The 18784-nt window shown below is 40.1% G+C and overlaps 2 protein-coding genes across 4 annotated transcripts; both read right to left on the bottom strand.

Annotated features, from left to right (window-relative positions):
* Positions 1-1984: 1984 nt before the first annotated feature.
* Positions 1985-7905, bottom strand: LOC113010718 (ubiquitin carboxyl-terminal hydrolase 37-like). 3 transcript variants are annotated; one of them, XM_026149922.1, is made up of 16 exons: positions 7675-7905; positions 6419-6499; positions 6165-6220; positions 5796-5868; positions 5603-5686; positions 5047-5102; positions 4746-4802; positions 4514-4645; positions 4299-4422; positions 4062-4213; positions 3857-3956; positions 3638-3714; positions 3350-3458; positions 2682-2739; positions 2354-2511; positions 1985-2267 (listed from the first exon to the last, which is right to left on the bottom strand). In XM_026149922.1, the coding sequence occupies exons 2-16, from the start codon at positions 6443-6445 to the stop codon at positions 2262-2264; spliced, it is 1269 nt and encodes a 422-aa protein (XP_026005707.1). In that variant the 5' UTR covers positions 6446-6499; positions 7675-7905; the 3' UTR covers positions 1985-2261. The 3 variants fall into 3 exon arrangements, with proteins under 3 accessions (XP_026005707.1, XP_026005709.1, XP_026005710.1); XM_026149924.1 differs by lacking the exons at positions 5047-5102; positions 5603-5686; positions 5796-5868; positions 7675-7905 and having other exon boundaries at positions 6419-6517; XM_026149925.1 differs by lacking the exons at positions 5603-5686; positions 5796-5868; positions 6165-6220; positions 6419-6499; positions 7675-7905 and adding an exon at positions 5419-5439.
* A 2941-nt stretch (positions 7906-10846) lies between these two features.
* LOC113010719 (acyl-coenzyme A thioesterase 2, mitochondrial-like) lies at positions 10847-18784 on the bottom strand. The gene is made up of 4 exons (XM_026149926.1): positions 18501-18784; positions 13885-14340; positions 13326-13513; positions 10847-11680 (listed from the first exon to the last, which is right to left on the bottom strand). Exons 2-4 carry the CDS (start codon positions 14333-14335, stop codon positions 11072-11074), a joined length of 1248 nt encoding a protein of 415 aa, XP_026005711.1. The 5' UTR covers positions 14336-14340; positions 18501-18784; the 3' UTR covers positions 10847-11071.

The raw sequence follows: 18784 nt of genomic DNA, 5'->3' as shown, positions 1-18784 counted from the left end.
TTAACACGCTGGAGACAACAATGAAAGAGGACTTTCTTTCATATGCTGCTTTGAGGGCTTTGTTCGTGAATAACAACAGAATCAAAACCATCCATGAAGAGACATTTCACCCGCTGATTAATTTGGAGAAACTGGACTTCCACAAACCAGTTGGAGACTTTGTCTTCTGGATGGTTTCAGAAGCTGATTTCTCTCCACTATTTCAATCTTTTGGGAAAAAAATATACAACACTGAGTCCGGGAAACCTTTTCGTGCCACTGAGGAGCTTGAAGACCCTCTATTTTTGAGGAGCTTTCCTTCAGTCTGTCAGTGAAAGGGATTTTGTTGAACCTTGAAACTGCCGTGACCCTGTCCAAAGACCAGCTGGCCACCTGGCCGGGTCAGTCATGGATATTCACAAATACCCCATAGTACTGGTGAAAAAGAAATATCGAGGGAAAATCCATGTTCAGACCATGTTCAGTGTGTCGTGACACTTGCACGATGGAAGAACACACCCACTTGTTGGTGCCAGAAGAGCCACTGAGAAATTATTGTTTTAGCTGGCTCATTACAAGTCGATGGCTGGTCACCTGGAATAGCATAAAACTCTGGAGCGAATAATTGCCCGATTTTACTGGCCAGGAAACTGTTTTAGACTTAGAGCTTTTTATTGTCATTGTGCAGTTTCTTGCACAGTGAAATTGGGTAAGTGGAGAGCATAGAGCCGCTGTATCTGTGCGCACCACCATCTTGCATTTCTTGCATGTTTGGATATGCGCCGATGGTGTGCGTCCAATGGTGTCAGCTGGTGAACCAGCTGGTCATTCAAAAAGCACCTTTATGCCCCTCACCATTAATGGAGGTCCCATTTGAGCGCATTGGCATGGACCTCATTTTATCGATGAGAAAAAGAAAGTCTTTAGTTCAGCTGTTGTTAACTGATCTTGACTTTGTTAATTAAACACTGCAAACCTGCCTTCAGTGTGTCCTGTACATGAGGTCATTTAGTACACCACAGCACGGTGAGTTTTTTTGAGCTGATGAAGTTCAGCCAAAACAGGAAACTTGCAGCAGGAGACAGCAACTTGTTAAAATGTTATAAAAGGTACAATGAAAGATTTTCACCCTATAGGGTTGTCAATGATCCAAGGATAAATGTCTAATTTGGTAAAAATTTTATAAGCCATTTCTGGAGAGACTGCAGTGGAAATGTTGTCACTTTTGGACTTTGCTACCTGCAGCTAAACATTTGCAGCTAAATCATTTATTTAAAAGCAGAAGCTGCAACTGATCGAGGGAATATTTGTCTGAAAACTTAAACTGAACTCCAAGGGTACCATTGCTCCAGCTTACCATCTTTACCTGAGTGAATCAGTTTGTTGAACAATCTAAATGATTCAGAAACTTCTGTGACATCAACTTAACTAAGGCTCATTACAAATTTCACAAAACACTGCTGAATACTTTTAATATTTTTTTATTAGTTATTTTTGTTTTTGTTGTTATTTTGATTTTAATAAAACAAAATAAAATAAAGAATTAAATCATTTCTTTGTTTTTTTTTAAATTTAATTTATTTTACAAATAAATTAATAATAATATTAATAACAACAATAAAATTAGTGCTGTCAGCGTTAACGTCATTAGGTAAAATGACGTTAACACTGACAGCACTAATTTGTTGTTCCCAGAGAGCAAGCCAAACACTGGTCCAGAAAAGGACGATCTCTAGTAGATTTTGTTTTAACCTCCTAGGACCTGGTGTCCACATATGTAGACATAACATTTTGGGTTGTCTAGACCAAAATACAAAATTTTGCTCTTCAAAAACCTGATATCCACTTATGAGGGAGGACATGACACTGCCACTGTTCAATCGAAATTTAAAATGAATGTCCTCATATGTGGATCTCATTCTTTTGAGAAACAAAAAAAAGATAGTCCGAATCTGATGTCTTTGTTTTTACATTCATCAGGTCCCAATCAACCCAAATGGCACAGAGAAATTAAAAATGCATGCCATGAAAGTTCAGGTCTTAGGAGGTTAAAAATGTCCCTGCTGATGAGACCAGTGAATGTGGGGCGACGGTGGCAAGAAAAAACTCCCTCCTGGAGGAAGAAATCTTGGGAGGACCAGGCTCTCTGGGAGGACCCTCCCTCCTGAGGGCAATACTTACCTACACTTGTCCTCCAGTGTGCGATGGTGGGCTGGGACGACTGCTTTTCCTTCTCAGCATGACGATGACCTTAACTTCCTTCCTTCCTTCCACTTCCTGTTTCAGAACTGAGAATGAAGACAAAACTGGTTAACAAGGTAACAGGACATTTAAAAATTCTCTCACTTCAGGATGAGATGCTGTGTCTTCTTACGTTTCTCTTGTAAAACAGGATGTAGGCCGAGTGCTGCTGTTCCTCACAAACTGCCGATCCGGTTGTGTGGAGCACCTGTGCGTCATTATAGGTGAGCCAGCGATCTGATGTAGAGTGCTGACTCTCCTCAGGATGGACAGAACTACAAATGTAGTGTCCTGAAATCACATTAAGACAAATGAATCCAACTTCTGGAAGTCAACTGATTCAAGCAAACAGTGATTTTGACTTAGTGCTTCTTAGAACATCAAAAGCTTTTGTGTGTGAGTCCTTCACTGAAAAGTAGCAAGTTTTCATTTTCTGTTTGTCACCAAGTCTGTTGTTTTACCTGACTCTGTGCCTCCATAATGACTGATGATGCTGACAATACTATAACAGCCACCACCCTGAGAAGGAACAAATCCAAAGAGTGTTAGTTTCATAAAGTCTCACATCAGTGCCACAATTAAGCTGATTTGCTGAGGCTACGTCCACACTAATGCGTTTTCGTTTGAAAACACATCGTTTTCTCTCCGCTTTGACCTCCCGTCCACACTGAGACGGCGTTTTCCTCAAGGAAAAACACAGCATCTTGAAAACGCTCTCGAAAACGCATACATTTCAAAACGGAGTTGTCCCGTCGCAGTGTGGACACTCGAAAACGCAGACTTTCTAAAACGATGACACATTTTAGTCGTGTGATGCAGTCATGTGAGCAATTAAACAAAGATAAGCCGAGTGCATTATACAGCAGTTGTTTTGATTGCTCTCAACTTTGACAGCCCTAAAAATGATTAATATCAGTTTGTACATGCTCCGGATAGCTTTTCTTCAAATTCTGTAATTCTCACTCACTTTTGCGCATGCGCAGGACTGGAACATAGGCGTTTTCGGCCGTTTCAATGCAGACGCACAACTATTTGAAAATGACTGAAAACGCTAGTGTGGACACGGAGTTTTCAAATCTATCCGGGCTAGTGTGGACGTAGCCTGAGACGTTCTGCAGTCTGTTTTTACCTGATTGGATGGCACCACCAAGTCCCTCTGCAGCCTGACGGGGTCATCCACCTTCTGAATCTTGTAGGTTTGTGTAAAGCCAAACCTCTTCAGATGCAAGATCAGAACTCTGGCAGAAAAGAAAAAAAAAACACAAACAAGGCAGAAAATAAGAAGAATGAGTGTCAAACACAAACAGAAGATGGGAGAAAACGACTGCTCAAATATTGTCTCGAAAAACTCTGATATTTGATGCGCCACAGTTTGGAAACCTGGTCAGTCGATCAATTCTGATGTGACCTTACTCACCTTGGCAGTGTATCAAAAGACGACTTCAGTTCTGAGGCCGTCCCTCCACAATCACAGCGATATTCTATTTCTTCTTCCTGAACAACAGCACAGAGAAAACAGGCTTTATGGTAGAAAGAAATCTCAACATATGCACACACACACATGCACACAAACACTAACAAAAAAGGTGTGTTAAGATCGCTGACACTACAACTCTATTGGAATTTGTGATCTTACCTTCAAGTATGTCTCTAACATGTTTATCACAGACCCCTCTGGAACCAGGTCAAGAGACAAACTGGTGAATTCCTCTTGCTGTGATGAGTGGTGACCGCAGCTACACATTTCAGGAGTAACGTAGTTAAAGTAAAGATCAGGTACATGGAAAAGAGGTATATGAAAATATTGCAACCAGCTCTGCGTTTCTGAAAGACAGGCTTACCTCTTGCATGTCCTTATGTTCTCCATTTTAAAAATGTGATGGTCTTCTACTGGGCAGGTATAACTTTGGCCCAGGAGAGCTGCGTTCCTCTCCAGGCGAGGTGTGAGCCTTTTGACCTCATTGAGGAACAATGTTAGGAATTCATGAGCGTCCTGAAAGAAAAGCAGAGAGATTTAAAACAGTACATCAAAATCAGAAGGTAAAGCAAAAAACGAAATGTCCAAATAGCTGACGCACTTTCTGTGCACTGCCGGTGTATTCGGCAGCTTGATTGCTGAATGCCTTCTTAAAAGCTCTTAGGTGGTGATCTTTAAGGCCATAATCTGTCGACTCATGACAGTCCCTGACATCAATAAGCCTTCTGTAGAAAGGAAGGGTAAACAGACATTTCTGCTGTTAGATCTCTTTGTTCTTCAGGTGTTTGAAGAAAGTAGAAGGTTGACGTAGCGCACCTTAAGAGCTGAGCTTCTGGATCTGTGCTCCACAAAACCCCCTGACGCCTGATGTCTCTTATGAACTCCTCAATGTTGAGGAGGCTCTGCAGGCAGGAGTTCATGTAGCAGGTGTTTCCGATGTTTGGAAACCTGACACACACGCGCAACGTTTACAGTATCAGTGTAAAATAATTCATTTTCTCCACTTTGACAAAGTGACCTTTGATCTTTGTGCACCACGTGTACTCACCCGAAGCGGTCTATAGTCCCAGTTTGACTTTTTATTTTTTTCCCACCGCGTGCTACACTGCTCCAAAAAGGTAAAAACACAAACACAAAATTAGGAAAGATGTCAAGATTCTGAGCAGTGTATGTGCATGTATGCATGAGCTTTGACGCTGAAACATTTTGGAGGACGTCCAAAAGTAGTAAAAAAGATGTAAATACACAAGGTGGAAGACAAATGCCAATAAAAGGGAAATAAAACAGCTCCAACTAAACCACTGCTATAAATATCTCCAGCAGCATTAAAGAGTGGCGCATTTCTTTACCTCTGATGAGATGTAGAAGGAATTTCCTTCTCTGCCACGTTTTGTTTGTGTAATTTCTGTTTAGAAACAAGAAAACCAACATCAGTAATGGCATAAAACAAACATACCAAGGGAGTCTCTCCATGAAAAGTGTCCAGTTAGAAAATTTGGTATTATTTCATATTATTTATCACTTTAGTGAGCTGTCAGCTCATGAAGCAGATATATAGGAATATCTTTAAATAAAATAAAAACAATTTATTCATGCTTTAAATTGAGTTTTAAAGTTTGTCCTATGAAATACAAAATCCTTCATTTGGTTGTGATCAAAATTCAGTTTTTACAGAAATCATCCATGAAGCTTCATTAAAAGATTCAAAAATGCTTATTTACCATAAAAAATATTTAGAGAAACATCCTGCAAGTCTCTTCAAACTTACCTTTCTGTGAAAAAAAACCGTTTAAACATCTTTGAACTTAATTTGAGGACATAGATGTGCTAAATTGCTCTTAATTCTTCTCATTTAACTGTGATGAGTAAATGCTTGATGACAGGGACTCTTTCCATAAAACATACCTTCCAGAATTTAAAAAGAAACCAGCGACACTTCTTTTGTGTCTTCGCAGTGCTGCTCTCTGCCTCTGCATCGCTGTCAGTTTGCTGCAGAGGACGAACAAACATAAGTTTATTAAAAAAGTAAAGTCACTTTAAATTAACAAGTGCAATTTAAAGAGAATGTGCATTTCATATGTTTTGAGTAAAAGCAAACCGAGGAACAGCAGAGGTGTCTCCATTTTCTCTTCTTCTTTTGACCATTTTCAGCAACAGAAGCATCCGGGATGCTGATGAGGACAAAAGTGTAAATGTTATTTTTCAAAGTGGAAAATTTTAACAAGGAGTACATGCTGGAGATTGCAGATAAAAATTAATAACTGTAATGGAACAAAATCATGTATTTTGTACATTTACACTCTACATTTTCAAACGCTAATCTCTGAATCAATATAAATTATAGACAAGACTAGAAGTAGTAAAAGATGTAAATACAAAACACCAATAAAAGGGAAATAAAACAGCTCCAACTAAACCACTGCTATAAATATCTCCAGCAGCATTAAAGAGTGACACATTTCTTTACCTCTGATGAGACGTAGAAGGACTTTCCGTCTCTGCCACGTTTTGTTTGTGTGATTTCTGTTTAGAAACAAGAAAACCAACATCAGTAATGGCATAAAACAAAGTATATGGTAAGAAAATACAATATCCTTCATTTGGATTCAAAATTCAGTTTTTACAGAAATCATCCAAGAAGCTTCCTTAAAAGTTTCAAAAATGCTTATTTACCATAAGAAAATATTCAGAGAAACGTGCTGCGAGTCTCTTCAAACTTACCTTTCTGTGAAAAAGAAGTTTAAACATCTTTGGACTTGATGTGATCACAGCGAAAATCTCCTCAGCTTTGCAAAAGTTCAACTGAAAACAAGCAGTCAGAGGTTGTATATTTATAAACTTTCAGCATAGAATGTTCATACCCTGAACAGCAAACATCATCGTTATGATGTATGGGGCTAATTTGCATATTTTGGAATGTATGCTCATTTGAACTGTATGGCACTCGTCTCCAAGCAACTGCTACAAAATACAGGTCAAGTCAAGTGGCTTTTATTGTCATTTTAACCACGTGCAGAGGTACTGTACAGAGTGAAATGAGACCGCGTTCCTCCGAGACCCTGGTGCTATATGTGACATATACGGACAAACCCAGGACTACATAAAGTGCAGTGTGCATAAATTGCAAAAATAAACAAGACAAAACAGTGCAAAACTAGACAGAACAGGACGATACAGACACAAGACAATGGAAATGTGCAAAATGCTGAGTATTGTGCAAAAGTAACTAACGTGTGTGAAGGTGTGCGTGTGCCAGTGCAGTCACTGAGTGTTCAGGGGTCTGACGGCTTGTGGGAAGAAACTTTTCCGTAGTTTGGTAGTGAGGGCCCGGATGTTCTGGGACCTCTTTCCAGAAGGCAGCAGGGTGAAGAGTGTGTTTGAAGGCTGTGTGGGGTCCTCCAGCGAGCGGGTGTTATAAGGAGGGGAGAGGGACTCCAATAATCTTCTCAGCTGCTCTCACAATCCGTTATAGAGTACTGCGATCTAATGCGCTGCAGTTACCATACCAGACAGTGATGCAGCTACTTAGGATGCTCTTGTTAGTCCCACTGTAAAAGGTGGTGAGAATGGATGGTGGGAGATGGGCTTTCCTCAGCTTCTGCTTGAAGTAGAGATGCTGCTGGGCCTTCTTGGTTATGGAGCTGGTGTTGAGGGAGCAGGAGAGGTTCTCCGCCAGGTGTACACCAAGAAATCTGGTGCTCTTGATGACCTCCACAGAGGATCCATTCATGTTAAGTGGGCAGTGATCCCACTGTGCTCTCCTGAAGTCAACAATCTCTTTTGTTTTGTCCACGTTCAGAGACAGGTTGTTGACTCTACACCTCTACAGATGGCCCGCAGTGCAACCCTTTAGCTTCCTAGTCCTATATACAAATTTAAAGACCTAGGAGACTTACTTCTCATCACAGAGTTGTAGCATTCACAAGATTTTCAGAAAACTTGAACTCAAGGTCAAGGTCACTGATATTCAAACTGACCCCAGAACTTTAGTAGATGCACCAATGGTATCAATTCAAAATCCTACGCTTCTCGTTCTCGAATTATTGTCTTGACCAAGCTGAGTATACAATTATGAAACAATCATTTTCCATTTTTATTTCACTATCTGTAACTAAGACAAATAAACAGTATTTGGGACACAAGTCACTATTAAAGTGGTTAGTGAGACTCCACATCTGATAACAGTATAACACACTGCTTATTTATGTAAAATTGTCACTGAAGGGTGCCATTGCTACCATGCAGTGTTTAAAATAATCCACTGTCCCAGTTTGTGCTCAGTGTGCATGAAATGCTTTACACCAAACTCCACTCAAAAAATTTGCCAATTTAAATACGTATCATTAGCAAGCAAGCAACCACACTATAAGTGCCCACTGTTAATTCAACAAGCTGTTAATATTAGATCCATTTCAGACAGTGGCAGTAATATTTTACACTGGGCAGCAAATCAGCACAGCAGGATCTTTCAGAGTGAGACAGAAACTCTGTGTCCTATTTTTTGTTAATTTTTAATAGCTCTTGCACAGCCACTGTTAATGTGATACCTTTGCACCAGATACCCTCCCATGCACCCATCAGTAAAGACTTCTTTTCTAAAGTATGAAGTACTCAGATACACCTTTCTGTACTCCTTACAGGACAATAAACCACTGATAAAAATTTCTGTAGTTAAAAAGGGATATTTGACATGAGAACACTCAACCGTTGGAGGTTATGTGAGGCCTGGAAGGTGGGACTGCTGGAAAATTAAAACGTTACGGCTTGAGTTCCACAAAGCTCAAGGTAAATAAAATACCTTTACAAATTTCTTCCATATTCTTAAAAAATTCTGATAATTTCTTTAATATCTTTTAAAAATTCTGATTGTAGCAGCCAAAAAGGAAATCACAAGGTATTGGCTCTTTCCCGGGCCGCTCAGGATATCAGAGTAGAAAAATATTGTGAATAAGATTTATGTGATGGAATCTACAGTTTACAGTTTCAGTACGACTTAAGTGTGCTTTTGTCAAATTATAGAGCAGATTTATTAAGCTCCCTGCGACCCTGGAAAGGATAAGCAGAAGCGAATGGATGGATGGATTTATCAAGCTTCTGCCGCCAGACTTTCCTGAAGTCTCTTCGGTTTAGAAATTTAGATTAAAATACTCTTAGAACTGCATATCTCTAAAAGTAAAATACAAAAAGAAACCCCCAAAACACTTTTGATGAGTTTAGAAAAACAACAGAACTACAGCTGGATATTTGAATTATTTTAAATTATAATACCAAGAAAATCACAACTAAATTAAAGGCTTGAGCAATGTGTGATGTGGTTAACTGTTGTTGTGGAAGTTTTCCATTTAAATAAAGCCTGCAGACGAGCGGTGAGCGGTAGCTAACAGTCTTTAATCAAAACACACAAAGAACAGACAACCAGGCTTGGTGGAGAGCCTACATGACCGTGGGGCAGGTCAACAGAGTCTCCCCTGAGTCTAACATGGCTCTCAGTTAAATACCTTCTCCAGGAACAAAAGGCAGTACACAGCTGTTTCACACCTTAACCTCCTAGGACCTGGCGTCCACATATGTGGACTTCCCATTTTGGGTTATTTAGACTAAAATACTCAATTTTGCTCTACAAGGGCCTGATATCCACTGATGAGGACATTATACTGCTACTGTTCTATCAAAATTTTAAACGAATATCCTTATATGTGGCTCTGATTTTTCATAAAAACAAAAATAAGGTAAAAAAAAATCTGGTAATTCTTTGTTTTTACATTCATTGGGCCCCAATATGCCCAAATATCAAAGAGAAATTAAAAATACATGCTGTGGAAGAGTTCGGGTCTTACGAGGTTAAGGTTCACACTCCCTTGCTACCTACCAGAGTCCTCAAAGAGACAAAAGTTTCTTCCTGTGGAGCTGTCTGCTTCCCCCAACTTCCTTACTACACCCCCACCATTTGTCTTATAGTATGAGTGTGAAACATGTTAAAATCCAGTGGCACCAAGGCATTATACAATAAAATAATGTGATTAATACATAAGTAAAAGAAATTCCTATACACTGTCAACTGTGATTGGTGTGTGCGAGTGTATTATGCTCAAGGAGCTTTTAACTGCACAAATGAGCAGATTTGTGAAGTTTAGCTTCAAAATGTGTTTTTATATGTTCATTATGATTTTGAAATATGCACTTGTAAATAGCTTTCTGTATGTTTACATTTCTGTGTGTTTGTGTGGAGCAGGGATTTGTGAACACTCAAAATTCACACAGTGCACACATTTGTAAAATCTTTTTTTTTAGATCATTTTGAGATGTATTATTTCCATAAAATATGCAACAGCCCAAAGAGAGTTTTACATGCATGTTTTTTTCTTAAAACCAAAACTCACTGAAGAAAATGAGTCACTAGTCCGTGCTGTTTCTTGATGTACCCGTGATCTTGTGGACTTATGACGGACTTGAGTCGCAGACCAAATATGGTTCAATACAAAATATGCTCAAAGCAAGTGAATACCTTATTTCTAGTGACGACTTGTGTGGACTTAGTACCTTACTTACTACCTTAAAATACGAGTAAACCATTAAACAGGAGTAGCTACATTGTCTCACCTTGTTTTGTTTTTTCTTCTCACATAATAACAAACTGCTTCCACCTAAAGTTAAGAAATTAATCTGTGGGTTGGACCATATCAATAAAGCCATTTTTAGTTTCCCATTTACATATTATATATATTTGAATATTTTTAATATGTTATGTTTCATGGGTCATCTTTTTAATTTGCTGGTCTCTCAGAAAGGAAACTGTGTAAATTAAACTTTAAACTGAAGTCTATTTGTCAGCTCATTATTCTTTGTTGCGTTTTTTTTTAGGCTTTAATAGTTTTAACACAATTGTTTTTTGTTGTTGTTTTTAATTACAACATAAAGATCAATTTACAAAAGATAAGTACAGTAATGTGGGATCAAATAACAAAATCAGCGTTACGCAAAAATTAAAAACATGTATCTACACTCATCATATAATGTTTTTGGCGCTGTGATGATGGAACAAATAGCCAAAACAAATAAAAAGTAATTTCAATGAAACATTAAGAAAGGCTGACTGGAAATAAACCATAGCTGACTGTAGAGTCCAGGATAAGCAGACAGAAGATCAAGTGACAATCCCAAAAAATTTTAAAGAAAAATGAAAAAAGAAACATGTGTACAGGGCTCAGGAGATACAGGAGGGGAAGACATGTGCGAATCATAATTTCACCTAAAATTTCAAACTGTCATATTAACAACTATTATATTAATTATAAAATGTGATTTTCATACAGTCAATTTGCTGTCATGATTTATGTTTCTGTAACTCAAGCTTTCTAATCATCCTGTTTGAATCTATAACTTGGCTTTAGTCTGTGCTGCATCACAACTCAGGTGAGTTTTGAAGAAATCCTGGATCTTCTTCCACAGGTGGATCTCAGCTGCTATGTGGGCCTTGGGCTCACCTCCCCACAGCACTCGTTTGCCTACACCTGCATTGAAGCTGGAGGGGCAGTGGGGTGCATAAGGTGGCTCCAACATGTGTCCAGCTCCAGGGTAAAAAACAGTCTCAAAGTTCTCCTTCCCATGATGCTTAAGTCTCACTACCATTTCATCCATGTAGGCTTCGCTGTCCCAGTTGAGGTCGTCTCCTACAACCGCAAAAAGAAAATGGCTCTTGGCTCGTTCAATGGGGATCAAGCTGCCCTTATTCTTCTCTGCCAGGGGATCTTCAAGAGCATCCTTTATGATGATTGCACCTGACTCGGTGGGAATAAACTTGCTTTCGTCAAACAGTATTGATGACAGGATCTGCCGTTTCTTGTAGTAGAGAGGCGTGACCACATTGGCGTTACAGGCATTCATGCACACTATGGCCTCGACACCTGGCACAAAAGCAGCGAGTGCCAGTCCGATATTTGCTCCCTTGCATCTTGACATTATGCCAACTCCTTTACTGCCCACCTGTGAAATAACACAGAAATTAAAAGGCGATACAAATCTATAAAACATTTGGAGCACAGGGCTGACTCTACCTGTCATTATTTTCATTTTTGTGGACTACATATGCATATTACCATTACTAAATAAATAAACACATTCATATATGCACAGTGAAGCTATCATGATCCGGGTGAGTGGCTGGAAACTTCTACCAGGGTCTTGAGTCTCCTTGGTATCTGGCCCTGGGCAGGGCCGTCATATCTCCAACAGCTTCACTCACCTGGAGCTGAGTTGAGGCAATCAGGCTAAAGAGATTTAAGCCTTACACTGATATTCCCTCTCCAACAGTTTGTCAACTACTTCATGTTGGTAGCTGGCTCTAATGCTCCATGTTATTTGCCAAGTGCTTTTCTTACCTTGTTCTCTTGTGCCCTAGCTTTTCCCGGAACCTCCAAAACCCTTACCCCCAAATTAAGCTAATCTCTTGAACCTCGGATAACCCAGCTCTTCTCTGGAAATCTCTCCGTGCTTCACCTGCCTGCCCTCCTGCCATCACACTCCTTCGGAACCTATGGAACTCAGGTCAGCCATCTCACACCGTCTAACTCACGCCCCCTCTCCCTCCAAGCATCTTTCACTCCACCTGCAAGTAAGCAAGACATATAGCCATGCTCACCTTTTCTAGTACTCCCCTTTTACCACAGTTCTAACTCCACGCTCCTCAGTGTGATCGCTCTATGTACCAAGCCATGCTACAGTTACCCCTTCAAGCCCAGTTTCCCCCACTTGGCCCCATGACCACGTTATCACGCTACGCAGAGCCGCTGTTACATTCTACAGTCTATTCCTCTTTTGGCAAATCTCTCAAGCTCCTCCAGATTTTATTGGCTTCTAGCATGGACCTTGGTTCACTTCACACTGCAAATTTTTGTTTGTTCTCGTGATTGTCCTTTTTGAGACTACAATTCTAGATTCTAGTGTCTTGGCAGTAGTACTGGGGTCTTTAGACACATCTATCACTAGTTTTCTTTCTAGAGTGTTTGAAATCTTTTGCTTCCTACCCTGCCAAGCTTGTTCTGTACTGTGTGACTCTCTTGGCTGAATTTCTTAACTTTGCATATTGAAACTTGGAAATGCTGTGATAACTTTGTATATCTATTTCTTGCTTAGAGATCTTCAACATTTCTTATTCTATAAAATTATAAAAGGATTTCTTCTGTTTTTGGGGTGATGCGTTCTCAAGTGACAGCTCAAACATTGCACAGCAGTGGCTTCTACTATCAATAAAAAGGTCAATTTTTCAGGGGGCTGATAATGTTGATCTTGAAAATTATTATATGTTAGAAATTATTATGTTATTGTGTGATAATAGAAACAATTCATGTTTTCTCAAGAAGATTTGTGCGATTACAAAAAATATGTCGTAAAGCTGAGGCTTTATGCTCTCTGAAATTTATTCAATTATCTGAATGAATGTAAATGAGAGTATTTCTGAAACTCCACTTAAGCTAATTAAGATCCCCATTAGCTACAGGAATACAGCAGATATTCCACCTGGGATCTACAAATTTACTCTCCTCTCTGAGAATGCACAGAGTATAGAAACATAAACTTTCCTTCAGTATGAAACATCTTTCTGCTGTCTGTGCGCACTAGAGCAACTCACCTTTGGTTGCTGTTTTAAGAAATTCATTGCTTCTTCAAAGTGGTCCAGATGTGTCTCTGTGATATTGTCACCCTTCTTATTGTACACCGCCACTGAGAGAACCACAAAGCCTTTGTTAGCCAGTAGACTGGGTCTTGCCTCAGAAACTGAGGTGGGCAAATCCAACACAGCAGGAAAAGGACCTTTTCCTGGAAGAAAGAAAAAAGATTCTAATCAGCAGCAAGTCATATTTTAAATTTTATTCTTAATTTCTCTGGAAGCCAGTGAAGGGACGCAAGAATAGGTGTAATATGTGACAGTCAGCTATTTTTTGTTAGCAGTCTTTCAAACAAAGGTCTTGCTGCATTCTGTACTAACTGGACATGAGTTGTGGAGGACTGAGAAACGCACCTGAAATGTGAACTACAGTAAGCAAGGTGGGAGAAAATTAAAATTTGAACTAGAAGTTTCAGATGACTGAATGACAGTTAAAGTTTAATTTCAACAATGTTGATTTAAAAGCTGGTTAATGTTAAATGAACTAAAATGAACATAGAAACCTAGGAACCACCTCCAGTACCTGGAGGAGTGAAAAGGACTCCACGGATGTTCCCTTCATTGACGGGAACCCTGGTGACCCCATCTCTCATCAGAAGCCTCTCATTCATCATCTCTGCCAGTAATCTGCCCTCCTCCTCATGCACAGAAAACTTCACCACCTGGGGGTTTATGGCATTTGTCTTTAGATATATTTTGTGCATGGTATGTGGCCTCATGGAACACAGCAGACCCATGGGTTCTACTCCAACGTAGCTCCCACCTAGCGAGGGGTCTCTTTTCAGGTCGACCTCCCCACTGCCATCAGCCCTGTAGGTGGCCGAGGAGCTGAATACCACTCCCTTGTCATCAGTTAATTTGGCTCTCATGTTGACAACCTGCCTTGGCCTCAGCCCGGCCACCTTCACCTGAATGGGCTCATCAAACATACATTTGATGCTTGGCAGCAGCTTCAGTCTCACTTGAGAGGACATCTTTTCTGAAAAAGAGAAAAAGATTGGACTTTATGAATGTAAGATAAAAAGTCCCCTTACACAATACTTTTTCTAAGAAGATTCAGAGACAGATCGATCCATATTACATTACATTATGTTTATTAATTACACCAACAACCCACTGTCCCAGTTTGGTCTCTGAGTGCAGGAAACCCAAATCCAAACTCCACTCAAAAAATGTGCCAGTTTAAATATGTATCATTAGCAAGCAACCACATTACAAGTGCCCACTGTACTCTCTGTCAATAATGTTAATACTAGATCCATTTCAGACAGTGGCAGTAATATTTTACACTGGGCAGCAAATCAGCACAGCAGGATCTTCCAGAGCGAGACAGAAACTCTGACTATTTTTTGTTAATATTTAACAGCTCTTGCACAGCCACTGTTAGTGTGATACCTTTGCACCAGATACCCTCCCATGCACCCATCAGTAAAGACTTCTTTCTAGTTAAGTAAATGGTTTGCATGGATTTCCATTAAAGGTTTTTTTTATGTTCAGTACAATTATTCAGTCACTCGTTGCACTTCAGGCAGTTTTGATTCCCGTTTTCATGATCACACAGCCACTTCAAAAGGTAAACACCAACTTCAAAGTGATATTTCTCTTCCATTGTTTACAATTAAACTTTTAAAAACAAAAAATTTGAATAGATGTTGATTAGGACAAAAGGTCCCAAATCCATGCCATCAATGCATAGTCACAATTAATTAAAAGTTAATAAGACTTGCAAGGTGGTAACACAAGCTGACTGGAAATAACAGAGGCACAAAGAGTCCAGGATAATCAGGAAAAAGTGATCCAGTGATACAGTCCTGCCTGGCAGGATGATGTGTTCACAGAATTTGATATATATTCTGTCATGCAATCAGTTAAACCAGGGATAGGCAACTCCAGGCCTCGAGTGCCAGTGTCCTGCAGGGTTTAGATCTCACCCTGGGTCTCGCACCTGAATCAAATGATTAGTTCATTACCAGTCTTCTGGAGAATGTCAAGACACGTTTAGGAGATAATTTAGCAATTTGAATGAGCTAAAACCTGCAGGACACCGGCACTTGAGGCCTGGAGTTGCCTACCCCTGGGTTAAACTGTTATTGATTTCTCAATGTTGTTCACAAATTACATTCTCTATACCCTCAAAGCAGTCCTGCAGCTTTGAGGGTATTCACAAGACCGCCTTGTGAATATGGGTCTTTTAACAAGAGGAATATATCTCCACGTTGGGTGAGTGTTGAGTAATTACATATGAGAGCATGAGGGTGGGAATGGATGTTTGTATCTGGTCGGGTATCAGACGCCACCTCTCTGGGGGCATCTCGGGCCCTCCAAGGTATGGAGGCCTATCTCCCCCCACCACTTCCCCTGCCAGTGACAGACGCCCTCAGACATCGGTGCGTTGGTGGTTCTTTGTGTCCGGGGATGGGCGCCCAGGTACACACCGACTCACTCCTTGGTGGCTGCTTGTCGGGGCCTGGAGCCTGGGGCTCGCTCGGACCACTTCGGGGGTGGGGTGCCCTCAGCCTCTCGGCCTGGGGCTCGGTCACTCAGGCACAGCTGGCTGCCAGCGGAGCTCACGGGCACGTCACTGCAACCCCCCCGGCTTCTGCTCCGCGGCTGCTGAGTGACCCCTCATCTGGGACTCTCGTCAGCTCTTTCTGGGATAGTGGCGCGGCTGCCCCTCTGTTGGTCTTCCTTGGATGTTTGGAGTTTTGATCTCCTCCATACCTGCTTCATGCCCTGGTGGATGGGGCTGTGGCTCCCCACACCCTCTAGCACAGCGGTCCCCAATCCCCGGACCGGTACCGGTCCGTGAGTCGTTTGGTACCGGGCCGCGAGAGTTGAGGCTCAGGTGTGAAATGTATGGTTTTCAGGGTTTTTATCGTTTTTCAGCGTTATTTTGTTATCGTTTTTATCGTTTTTATCGTTAACTCGGTTTTCCTGGGTCTTTTCACGTGTGTTATGAATAAATCTTCTTTTTTTCGGTACCGGTACTAGTTTTATTATGTTGTATTTATCCGCAACACCTTAAAGGTCCGTGAAAATGTTTTTGGGCATAAACCGGTTCGTGGGGCAAAAAAGGTTGGGGACCGCTGCTCTAGCAGATCATTACATGAAGGAACCTTTTAAAAACAAGCGCGTTCATGCTTACAGGTGTACACACGGGTGCTCACACACACAAACTACACCCTTTTTGGCTCCTACCTCAAAGCACACTGTGCGCTGTCGATCTTACGTGCTGCACAATAATGTTTAATATTTAGTATTTACCGTTATATTCCCATAGATCATCGTGATGTTGTTTATTCTATTGCTCTCGTTTTCTTCTGCTTGTTTTCTTTTTTCATTCCCAACAGGTGAAATTAAAAAAAAGTATCTACTGTTATCTATTGTTAGCTAGTTTATTGTGAGGGTGTTGTTTTTAGATTAGATTAGATTAGATAGAACTTTATTAATCCCTCGGGTGGGTTCCTCTGGGAAATTCGATTTCCAAAAAAGCACAGCACCGACAGAAGTTACAGAGTTACAGAATATTATATATATATACACACACACACACACACACACACACACACACACACACACACACACACACACACACACACACACACACACACACACACACATATAAATACAGAGACAAATATAAATAAAATATACAAAGGGGATAAATAGAATAAATAGGAATAAAAATACAAGTGAATTGCACATTTCAAGTATTGAGTCTATTGCACTGTTGACTATTTACAAAAGTATTGCACAAAAGGTATTGTACAGTGAGGTGAAGAGGCACTACAGCTTAGTTGTTCCCCCCTCCTTCGTCCTCCTGTTTCCCCTCCCTCTCCCCTCCAGAGAGGAGTTAAACAGTTTGATGGCGTGTGGGACAAAGGAGTTTTTAAGTCTGTTAGTTCTTGTCTTGGGGAGAAGCAACCTGTCACTGAACAGACTCTTCTGGTTGTTAATGGCCGTGTGCAGAGGATGCCTGGCATTGTCCATAATGTCCATCAGTTTCTTTAATGTCCTTTTCTCTGCCACTGTCGCCAGAGTGTCCAGCTTCATGCCGACCACAGAGCTAGCCCTCCTGATCAGTTTCTCCAGCCTGGATGAGCCTGGATTTCTCCAGCCTGGATTTATTATGTTGCTCTTTGTTTTTTTTTCTTCCCCCCTTTCTCACCATCTCTTCTCCCCTCTATTTTTCTTTCTTTCTCACCCTCTCTTTCTTTAACCCTGTCCTATCCCCCAGTCATGTCTGTCCCATCTTTAAAAAATGAAAATAAAATAAATACATAATTATAATAAAGGTCAGTTAAATGGACCAATATGGCAAAGCCACGATGATCCACTTGGTAAAGTAAATCCACTTGGCATCTTTCTTGGCCTTCAGACAACAATTCTGATGGCTAAAAATCCAAACGGGACAGGCAAAAACAAATAAATAAATAAAATAAAATAAAATTATATATATATATATATATATATATATATATATATATATATATATATATATATACACACACACACACACACACACACACACACACACACACATATTTATATATAGTCATATATTTATAGTGGCTAACCTGTTAGAACTGCATGTCTTTAAAAGTGAAAGAAAAAAAATGAAACAAACGAAAAAAACAAACACAGAAGCTCAGAAAAACAATAGAACTAGAGCTAAAAAAAATTTAATTGACACAACTGAATTAAAGGCTTGAGCAATGTGTGACATGGTTGACTGTAAATAAATATATATTTTTATAAAAAAGACTACACACACACACACACACACACACATAAAATAAAATAAAATAAAATAAAATATGCGCTCAATGCTCAGTGACATTTTTAACAAGAGAAATGGGAGATTTGTGATGTTCAAATTTTTAATTACGTTTGAATTACGTAAATTATCACTGTACTGTAACATGTACAGTACTTGCAAAATAGTTTTCCATATGTTTACATTGCTGTGTATCTATGTGGACTGGAGCACGGATTTGTGAGCACTCAAAATTAACTCAGTCCGCACATTTGTATATCGTAGATTATTTTCAACCTTTCGAGACAAATGTATCTCCATATATGTGCAACAGCCGAGAGTTTTACAAGGATGTTTTTTTTTTTCTTAAAACCAAAACTCACCGAAGCGAATGAGTCTGGTGGTTGGTTTTGTTTCTCGAAGTACCCGTGATCACGCGGACTTAAGACAGACTTGAGTCGCAGCCCAAATATGTTTTAAATTCAAAATACGCTCAAAGTACGCTTCTGGTGACGACTTGTTTGGACTTTGCCTTAGCCAAGTATCCCAGAATGCATTTCAAACGAAATTCAGAACTGGAAGTAAAGTTCTGAAAAAGCACTGTTTCTAGTGTATAAAATAGTGCGACGATTTCGGCGAGAATGTAGCAACATTAAATATCCGGCCA

This window comes from Astatotilapia calliptera, chromosome 18, assembly GCF_900246225.1.
Source record: "Astatotilapia calliptera chromosome 18, fAstCal1.2, whole genome shotgun sequence".
NCBI classification, from domain to species: Eukaryota; Metazoa; Chordata; class Actinopteri; order Cichliformes; family Cichlidae; genus Astatotilapia; species Astatotilapia calliptera.
The sequence above is the reverse complement of the archived record's forward strand: the minus strand, read 5'-3'. Positions and strand labels throughout refer to the sequence as shown.

Bases quoted from the DNA above. Each gene is read 5' to 3' on its own strand.
- LOC113010718 (XM_026149922.1), bottom strand. From the start codon at position 6,445: ATGTTTAAACTTCTTTTTCACAGAAAG. The intron at 3,459-3,637 runs GTGAGTAAGGTC...CTTTTCTGCCAG, and splicing joins TCTTTTGATACACTGCCAAG to AGTTCTGATCTTGCATCTGA. The intron at 2,512-2,681 runs GTAAAACAACAG...ATGTGATTTCAG, and splicing joins TTATGGAGGCACAGAGTCAG to GACACTACATTTGTAGTTCT.
- LOC113010719 (XM_026149926.1), bottom strand. From the start codon at position 14,335: ATGTCCTCTCAAGTGAGACTGAAGCTGCTGCCAAGCATCAAATGTATG. The intron at 13,514-13,884 runs GTACTGGAGGTG...TCTTTCTTCCAG, and splicing joins AGTCCTTTTCACTCCTCCAG to GAAAAGGTCCTTTTCCTGCT. The intron at 11,681-13,325 runs GTGAGTTGCTCT...GTTATTTCACAG, and splicing joins TCTTAAAACAGCAACCAAAG to GTGGGCAGTAAAGGAGTTGG.